Source organism: Fringilla coelebs (genome assembly GCF_963513975.1).
Source record: "Fringilla coelebs genome assembly, chromosome: 2".
NCBI classification, from domain to species: domain Eukaryota; kingdom Metazoa; phylum Chordata; class Aves; order Passeriformes; family Fringillidae; genus Fringilla; species Fringilla coelebs.
This window is the reverse complement of record NC_140029.1, coordinates 20,688,459-20,698,537: the sequence shown is the minus strand read 5'-3', so window position 1 is coordinate 20,698,537 and position 10,079 is coordinate 20,688,459. Positions and strand designations below refer to the sequence as shown.

General features: G+C 40.1%; 1 protein-coding gene across 1 annotated transcript; it reads left to right on the top strand.

Annotated features, from left to right (window-relative positions):
* The first annotated feature begins 5,134 nt into the window (after positions 1-5,134).
* Positions 5,135-9,196, top strand: CLDN34 (claudin 34). The gene is made up of 3 exons (XM_084200899.1): positions 5,135-5,206; positions 6,811-6,941; positions 8,293-9,196. The coding sequence occupies exon 3, from the start codon at positions 8,351-8,353 to the stop codon at positions 8,993-8,995; it is 645 nt and encodes a 214-aa protein (XP_084057025.1). The 5' UTR covers positions 5,135-5,206; positions 6,811-6,941; positions 8,293-8,350; the 3' UTR covers positions 8,996-9,196.
* Positions 9,197-10,079: the final 883 nt, after the last annotated feature.

The following is a 10,079-nucleotide window of genomic DNA, read 5'->3' as shown; positions in this document are numbered from 1 at the left end:
TGAGAATCCTGTGTCTTTTGGGCTGTCAGACTGGGACATCATGGTGGTCTCAAGCTGAAAAATCATGCAATCAAAAAGGTAGATTTTCTGAAAGGGTATCTTACAGAACACTGTAATTTCCATGGGAGTTATCTATATGCTTTGCTGAGTGTTTTAAAGCAATTAGAATAAATGGCTTGTGGCAAAGCTTTCATATTTTATAATATGTTAATGATTAACTGATTTCCTACATCTTTGTTGACTTAGTGGGAGAATGACAAGGAACTGTGAGGTACCTATTTTGTAGCTTAACAAGTTGGACAATTCACATGGGCATTTTTTCCACCTCCCTTTTGGAACTTGCTTCATCCAGCTGACACTGCTTCAAAGCCTTAGGCAACTCTCAGACTCAGAGAAGTAAGTTCTCCTTTTTTTAAAATATTACTTATTTTATGAAGTGCTGATAGAGAACAGATGAGGAGAGATTTAAGTATTTATTTGTTTTCTATAAAGAATGCTTTCCCAACTGGGAATTGAATAATTAAGTTTTCAAGTATTAAATCAGAGATATATTGATAAGTGACCTTTGTAATTACTATACTGTTGGTTTTCTCTAAATTCCCTTTCTGCTGCAAGACTTACATTAAACATAAGCTTTGGTTAGTAAACCATGTTCAGTATAGCCCAATAAAGCTGCATCTAGGCTATAATACTTTTCAAAAGCAGGATTTGAATGTTAATTTAGAAATGCATGTGATGCCTGGCATCATCTAAAGCAAAAATATTTGCTTAAAGCACAAAATAAGTGGAAATAAGTGAATTTCTGCTTACATGGGCTGCAAAAAGTAATTATATGCTTATTTTATATAAGAAGAGTTTATCATGAACTTTCTCTTTAAGCTGGTTACAAGCTGCAGTAGAATGTTTTGGCAGGCAAGTGGGTTCAGACAGGGAGACTCAGACATCGCTCTCCTGTCGGAACATTTTTTAGCGTCTTTTATTTCAGCTGTGCTATCATTTACAAGGAAGAAAGTACAGTCTCCTATCCTTTTGGAAGGCTCTCCTTGCACCCATTTTCCCCATCTATGAAGGAAACCTGGCCAGCAGTTGCTGTGTGCGGGTTGCTGTGTGCAGGTTGCTGTGTGCAGGTTGCCGTGAGCAGCCTTTGTGCTCTCCTGCTGCCCCTTTAGCTCCCTTACGTGCCCTTGGCTCAGGGAACGCTCCTGCCTCCCAACGAGGTGCCTCTGCAGCACTTCCAGGCTGACATTCAAGCTGCTTCAGGAGTTCTTAATTTCTCCTGCAGCTCCAGGAAGCATTTGTTCCTGCTCTTTTGGCTGGGAGGTGTCTGCTCTTGGTGACATCTTCTGATGCCCCAAGTGTGTGTTCAGTGCCTCATCCTCCCAGTCCTGTGTGAGTTCCCTGGGACCTAGATGTGCTTGCCTTATTTACACTACTGAACCCTTAGTGCTCTTTTCTCTGTGCCAGACACCCAGAGAAGACAAGCTTTTGTGCTCCATTTGCTTTCTGAAGCTTCCTGAGAGGATCCCCTCTCAACACAGCCAGGTTCTCTGTCTTAGTTTTTCAGGGACTGTCATTCCTGGAATGTCTCTAAACTGTTCCCCTTTGGCTCTAAATGGAGTTTCCTTCAAGACAGAGGCAAAACAATCTGTAGCAACTCTGATAATATTGGGTCATCTGGGTCCTGGGTCAATCCCACTGCCATCTCAGCCTGCAATGTTTCCTTATGTAACAAGAGCATAAGATGGGCTCAGACAGAGAAAAGTAAATTAGGGTGTGAGAAAACAGTGAGAATATATAGAATTCTCAGTTTCATTTCATCCTATTATCAAAGCAAATCAAAACATTTTCCTGAAATAAGCAAAGACTTTTACACTAAGTTTCAAGCTAAGTTTCAATGTATTCTTACTTGATGGAAGAGAAATAAAAATCACTTTGGTTTGCTTGTTTTGAAACACAGTGAATAAATGGAAGCAGCAGAGTTTATAACATTGGACATTGACATTTGGAGGGACAGGGGACATAAGGCATGTTAAATCTGGACATACCCTACAAATCTGGACATACCCTACAATGACTTCTAAGACTCTAGGCCCCACTAGTTTGTCTTTTTTAACTGAAAATAAATATGTTAGTGACAGCTAAAATCTCTGATAGAGCTATCAGAGCTCAAGACTTCCTGAGTGTCAGGGAGATGTATTCAAGGAATGGGTCCTAAATGCACCTAATTTTATTTCTAGGAAAATAGGAACAAAAGAACTGCCACACTGACTGTTTGAAATATCTGTTGAAGAAGGTAGGAATAGACTGATTTATCAGCCAGTGGTGGCAAATCTTGTGGACTGGACCACAGCAAGTAGATGGCCTTAGACAAAGTTGTCCTTCAGCTAGAGCTGTGCTGAAACAGTGATGGCAGAAGGATAAAAAGCATTTCTGAAGCTCTTTTTTAGACACATCCAAACTCAAGGATCCTAAGGCATTAATCAGTCTTTGAATTTCATGTCAAGGATCATGCAATTTGTGTAAGACTTTCACAAATTTCCATGACAAGACCCAGCTCCATCTCATATTTCCCCACAGTTTGAGGTCTTATGTGCCAGGTGTTGATGACTGGCATGTCCAGCTCTGCCTGGTGCCTCAGGTCCCAGAGGGGTAAGAGATACTGCAGAGAAGGTGCTGCTGCTGGGAAATGTATTACCCAGCACACACCAACCAAGGCACCTCTCCTAAATAGCAAACTCCCTTCAATGCCTCTGAAAGCTGCAGCCTCTTGCTCTCAACCCATCATATGAAATAATGTATTTAAGGACAAGTCTTGCAGGTGACTGTGTGGTTGGGGACAGTTCTTCATGCCACCCTACAATCTGGACATCAGTTCTTGCCACATGCCTTCATTCCCCCAGGAGGGAACCTGAGACCCAGAAACCTCAAAGGCCCAATTAATGTTTAAATGCATGAATTAAGAGAGTTTGATGGCTTTTTTCTCTCTTGCATTTACCTGCAAAGCTTTTTAAGTCTGTTTAGGAACTTAAGGCAGGGTGAGTTTTAGAAAGCAGATCTGAAACCAAATCAATGCATATAGACTACTGAATGTAATTAAAACAGTTTGGAAGACACAGTATTAATTGCAGAAGTGAAATGCATTTGTGTAAATGAGGTTTCTCCACCCTCAGAATCAATATCATAGCCCCAGCCTTTTGTTACTAACAATTACTGGAAGAAAGTGTTGACAAAATTACAAGATAGCTCAATTTCTGTTTTTTCCTGCTGCTGAGAATATCAGGAGGTGGGGCTGTGGCCACAAAGAACTGAGCTATTCAACTGCAACATTTCATTTTAGTAATTTTAAAGGTAAGCCTGATGCACAGATGACCCAACCCTCCTCTATGAAACCACTTAGCAGCTGTGAGAGCAGCTCTCTTTCATTTTTTTTTCTCCTAGAACCAAGCTTGCAGCTGTAGGAAAGTCAACATGGCTCTCAGGCTTTCTCTCAATTTCTTGAAGCTAAGAGTAGGAAACTCATGCCTCATTCTGTCCCTCAAGTCCATGTGCAATGGCTCAACATACTCTTCACAGAGAAAAAGAGCTACTCACTGTGCAATGCTCTATTTAAGTAAAATCAGCAACAAATACAACAGGATCCTTCAAGTTTCTGTTTTTGGATGAATACACTGAGAAGTATTGTCTTTTACTAGTAACTTCTGTCTTCTCTGTGCAAATTTGCATTGAATGTTAGCAAATTTGCATTTAAATGCACCCCCCTGTGGAGACAGGCTGAGAAAGTTGGGGCTGTTCAGGTGGAGAAGAGAAAGTTGTGTGAGGACCTCACAGCAGCCTCCCAGAACCTGAAGGGGATCCACTGGAAAGCTGGAGAGGACTCTTGATCAGGAGTTGTGATAGGACAAGGAGGAATGGTTTCCACTGAAAGACAGTAGGGTTCTATTAGGTATTGGGAATAAATTCTTTGCTGTAAGGGGGGTGAGGCACTGGAACAGGTTGCCCAGAGAAGCTGCAGACTCCCCATCCCTTGAAGCACTCAGGGCTAGGTTGGCTGGAGCTCTGAGCAACCTGGTCTGGTGAGAGGTACCACTGCCCATGGCCAGGGGATTGGAAGAAGGTATCTTTAAGATTCTTTCCAGCCCAAACCATCCTATGATTCTACAAATCTGTCTTGCTTTTACTTTACTAGGGTATTTAATTAAAAACATATCTGTGAAGGAAAGCCTTCCAAATGAAGGAAATGAAAGATATATTTAGAGAGAAAATGGCTGCCAGGTGAGAAGCCTGTAGAAGCAGGTCTCTGGTTTTTAGCTACTGTTTCTAGACTTTCCAAAGACTATCCCCAAAAGCTGCTGGGGTGCTTGTTGGATTGAACTGAGTGTATTTTAAATGAAGATGTGGATGAAATAATGGGATACTGAAAGATGCTACTGTGGCCACCTCTCAAAACCACTTCTCACTTCTTTCAGGGAAAAGTGTTTTCAGTCATGCTTTTCATCCCCTGACACAGACACCACACAGACCTAGCCTGTTCCTGCTGGCCAGATTGCCTTTGTAGGCTGACTCCATCCCATGAAGGAGCTGGTCTGCAAAGCTGGAATGCTGAAATCTGCAGCTCTGAGTGAGCTCCTGAATCAAGAACCACATGGCAGTGACACCACCTCATTACTCAGATCTCCTGGAGCTGACTGAATATGAGTTCATTTGCCTTAGGACATTTCATCTAGTGACTGTGTTACATCATTGTGTTATTCAGAACATATAGGTAACCTTATTACATGAATTAAATTAATTCAAAATACTTATGGAATTACTAAAGCATGAAACTGGCCAGTAGTGTCTGTGTTAGCATAGCTTGTTATATGATCTGGGCTTTGAACTGTATTTTATTCACTATAGCTCAAACATGCAGGGACTGAACTTCCACATTTTTCTCCCAGAAGGCTGAAAAGAGCATTTGCACAGGGACAAGAAGTTTTAATTTAATTTTAAAAATTAAAATTTTGGCGAGTTTTTTTTGTTTGTTTGTTTGTTTGTTTGGGTTTGTTGGGTTTTTCTCCCTGTGGATGACAAGTTGGTGACAGATCAAATTCCACCTTTCTGAAAAGAATTCCTCTGTTCTTGAAATCCACAGGAATGGCACTGCTGGTGTTTGAGCCAAGTTCAGCACCTGCAACACCCACCTCCTGTGGATAGAAACTTGTGCAGGGTAAGCCCCAAGGTCCAGCTGCGGGAAAAGCTGACAAAGCCCTGACCCAGGCGCTGCTGTAAACCCCAGCCTGCTATGACCTTCCTTCCATCCCTCCCTCCCTCCTTTCTTCCCTCTTGAGGCCTCATAGCAAGGGAGTCGCTGGAACGGCTGAAATCCTGGAGGACAACGCCCTCTGCAGCTCTCTCCCTGTTTTATTTGGCATCTGCAAGAGAAATGTCTTATTTGGTTTTGGTTTTTTTTAAAATACTTGCCACTGTCGTTCTGAAAAATCAATGTGTCTTTCTACACTTGGAAGAAAAGGAGTTTCCCTGATCCTCTTTGCCCAAAGGCTTCCTTTAAAATCAATGCTGTTGGCAAGTGATACGTACCTGCTGCTCTTCATTATGTCAGCAAAACCTGTAGTGTGTTCATCAATATTCATAGTAATAGAGACTGGAATCTGGAACCAGATTTTTTTTTTTAATATATTGACATGTTTTCTTAGGTCAAGAAAAATTCTGTAACTATTTTACCTTGATATTTTTTCCTTATTTTCATGCTGAATCTCAGTACCAGGAGGTTATTAAGTATAGGCTTCTGTTTGATTTTCCAAAATAGAAAAGTATGAGAACTGTAATTTAATTTCACCATCGATTTCAAAAGTACTTCTTTTGAACCTTGTTTTTTCTCTAAGTCAGTGATACCAGGCTAGATCAAATATGCTCCAGTGGGCAGGGTGTGGAGAAATGAGCCAAAATGAATCATTTCCTACATAAGCAATTTTTTGTGTGTCTAGACACCTGATAACTCATCTAAAGCCCATCTTTATTAGCTGGTTATTCTCCAGTGTTCTCAGAACTTTTGTATAAGCCTTAAAAGCCTGTGTGTTTGCTTGTTCCACGTTTTTTTGAGAATCTTAAAGGGGAAAAGATCTTTCTCTAATTTTTAATTTTATAATTAAAATGGGCACTATTCAAAGTATCTCAGCACATGCAGGTTTGATAGTGGGCTTGGAATCACATTTATTCTCATTTAATTCTGTGAGCAGACAGTTGGGTACATTCATTCAATCAATGAACTTATATGCTGATAATATACTCTGAAAAGCCATTGATGATAAGGATTCACCTGCTGACATATCTTTTATGACCTTGATAGCAGCAAGTTGTTTAAATGAATGTTTATGATGTACACAAGAAGTGTTACAGACATATGGGCTCTACACAAAATGGTATCTTCACGTGGTTCAGGCTTCTCTGTGCTCCACTGATTCCAAGAGAAACCAAATGGAGTCAGCATGGGACTCCTCTGCCCTCTTTCTGTCCAGCACCTCCTCACCACTGGAGAGGAAGAGAAATGATGCTGTTTTGAGGAACTGGGACAGAAAGAGGGGCTACTGTGCTCCATGCCTGATAAAAATAGTTAATTAGAAGTGGGTATTTATAATCACTTTGTAAATTAATTGCATTATTTGTAAATAATGGAGCAAACTGAAAAAGTGTTTATAAATTGATTTCAGCTTAAGTGGATAAACATACAAGAGACTCTTCTGGAGCAATTTTCTCCATGCTAGAGAGGATTAAATGTACGCTTGCAATAATGGAGATTATTATATCCCACAGGAAATCTATTGGAGGTACATAGATGAACTGGGCGGCCAAAATGATAAAATTGCAGATCTTGCTGTGTTTGTCTGGCATCAAAAATCACTCTGTCCCATCCTCTCAGGGCTGGCATCATCTTCAGGACTGAAGTAAGTATGTAGTGGGCACTGGTATGAGAAGAGGGACACTGTCTGCTTCAGGCCAGATTGTTATGAAGATATTTCTTTTTTAAGATTTCCACAGGTGGATTTTTACAACTAGATTGTTTTGCCAACTGAATCTGGTTACCTCAAGATCAATAAAGAAAAATTGTTGCTTTAGTCTTTATGTTTAGTGTTTAGTACACAAAACATGGTGGCAGACATAACTTATTAGAGTCAACTTGGTACAGTATTTCTCCAGTCTTGAATTAAATAGGAGCAGTAGAAAAAGAATTTTAGAAAACTTATGAAATATACAGATCCCTAGAACTTTTCAGATTGACATAAATTTGAGGCTACATCTTCACTGATCACAGATCATTCCTATAAGTATTCAAAAAATGGTACAAAAGATATGGGAAATTAAGTGTTGATTTGTTTATATTTTTTCATTTTTTTAAATACAATAAAACCCTAATTTACACTCAGAATGTACAGTCAGCAAACAAATCTTAAATCTAAATTACTAAAATATTTTCCAGCACAGTTTTAGGATTATTCAAACTGGGAAAATTGGGCAATTTATAAACAAGTGGGATTTGCAAAGGTAAAGCAGCAAGAAAAACTTGGGTAAAGTTTGAGGGTGGGAAAGCAATGGCAGCTTATCCAGGTTCCAGCCCCTGCACAGCGTTACATTTCTGATTAATTCAAATGTTTCTGCTAATGCATTCATGGCTAATTAATCTGAAAATGATCAAAGTTCAGTGGTTGTTGTTAGACTTTGTGGTGTGGATTTGCTCATACCTCTGAACTACGGTGTTTTCTGTCTGACACTGGTCCCAGCAGCTCTCAGTAAACACAGCACAAAAGCTGAAGTCTGTAGAGATTGGGCTCCAGCATCAAAGCCACAGCTGCTGGGAGAGAGGAGCACAGATTCTGCTCTGTAGGATCTCTTGCAACAGCCAGGAACCCGAGGATTTTCTCAGATTTTGTTCCTGCTAGTTAGTAACTCTAGGGCTCCTGATTATATGTAATGTGTTAAAGGATCTTTGAACATAATGGTTAATTAACAAATAAAACAACTTGGAAAAAACCCATCAATTTCCTTTTGTGTAAAAAGGAGATCTTTAGGGGAGCTAATCAGAGACTCTTTCTCCTCTCTGTGATACCATGATATATACAAAATTAAACCCTCTATATTACTTGTCCATGGATATTAAATTTCAACAGTTCCTTAAAGTTGGGGAAAGATGACAGCTGTCTTCCCTCTACACACACATTCTCTTTTTCACTGACACTGGTTCATCTATTCACCCAAATAATAATTGCCTTTGTCTTTTTATTTTTTGTTTCTTTGCAGTGGCTCTCTCTCTTTGCATGGCAACTGTGTCTGTGACAGAGCAGGAGAGCTCCAAAGGATGAATTCCCTGGTCAGCACCTCACACCTCCAGCTTGCTGCCTTTGCTCTGGGCACCATAGGCTGGATCCTGTGCACTGTTTCAATGGGAATTGTGGAATGGAGAGTGTGGCATGTGGACAACACCACTGTCATCTCCTCTGGCATTGCCTGGGTGGGGATTTGGAAGGTCTGCTTCATCAGTTACCTTTACGTCTCACCTGGCTACAGAGAACAGTTTTGCCATAAATTCAGTGGCTATGACTCCTTCATCCCCCGTGAAATTTACGCTGCTCAGGGTCTCCTGTTGATAGCCATGTTCGCGGGCTTGCTGGCACTGGCTGCTACAATGTTTGCTCTGAGAAATGTGTATATGGGAGTCACTCACAAACCTCTCATTGCCCCATTCTTCCTGGTGGGTGGCTTCTTCTACATATTTGCTGGTCTGTGTGTCCTGATTCCTGTAAGCTGGAATTTCTATTCTATAACTCACAACCAGAGCATAGCTTTTCCTCCTTCTTACTACATGCCCTCCAGTCCAGCAGTGCAGGAAGCTGGTGCTGCCATTCCTGTTGGGATTGTGGCTGTCATCCTCCTGCTGCTAAGTGGGACATTTTCTCTCTCATACAGATTTCCCACGACTGCAAATACTATCACAAAATCCTGACAGGACAAATCCCCCCATGCTATTTCAGAACAAGAGCATAGTTAAGAGATAAGGACAGCAGCATGAATAGTTGTAAAGTCAAGGAACTGCAGAATTTAATTTTATTTTATAGTAGCCACGCTATTTTCTTATATGAACCAGTTGAGTCACCATCTTAGTACTCACCTATTAACAGAGGTTTGTCTTTGAGATAACTGCTGTTGAGCAGCAAATGTGATTAAATTTTGCCAGTTGCCCTCTTTTGTATATGCAAACATTATTGATTAATTTTTTTTGGTGTAAAATGTTTACCATGCTCAAAGAGCTGATTTTGAATGAACATTTTCCTGTAAGAAAAATGTGAAGTAACATGTATTAAATGTGAATTTCTTTCCTTATCAGTACTAAGTTCTTTTGTTGTTTATTTAGTTACATCTGTAGCAAAGTATGTTTCATGACAAGTCAAGACTTTTAAAACCAATAATATGATTGTCATCATGGTTGTGTCAAATGACTCTTCCCTGAATTGTCTTATAAATGTCTTGCCAGTTTCTCCTATTCCTCCAGGGCACATAAAGAGCCATTCCTTTACTGCTTCTGTTTTTCTTTAAAGCTATTTGCATTTTATGTTGCAACATGTTTGCCTGTGGGGAAGGTGAGCTCTTTACTTCTTAATGGAGGCAGAGCCAAAAAGTCTGCAAGTATTTGCTTCTTCATCTGACACATCACTGAATCCAAATGTATTGCAAAAGACGGAAATAACTTGTACAAGTTATTACAAAACTAATGTCCAAATCAGCGCTCTCAGTAACCAGGAGTACTCAGTGCAACTTTCAGGGTATGATTCATTTGATGTAGAAATCTATACCCAAACCGGTCACTTCAGGTTCTGTTTATAATCAATGTAGAAACAAAGACTGCCTTTTTCCAGGATGCCTAGAATGGCTGGGAGATTACATGCTCACTGAAAACCTTTTTTCTCTTAACCCACTGTAATGGCCATAGTAACCCCAGCTGCTAACTGTGGCACATATAACCAAACTTCACCTAAGAAAAAAAGAAAGAGAAATGTCCTAAATACTGCAATAAGGACAATTTAAAAAAA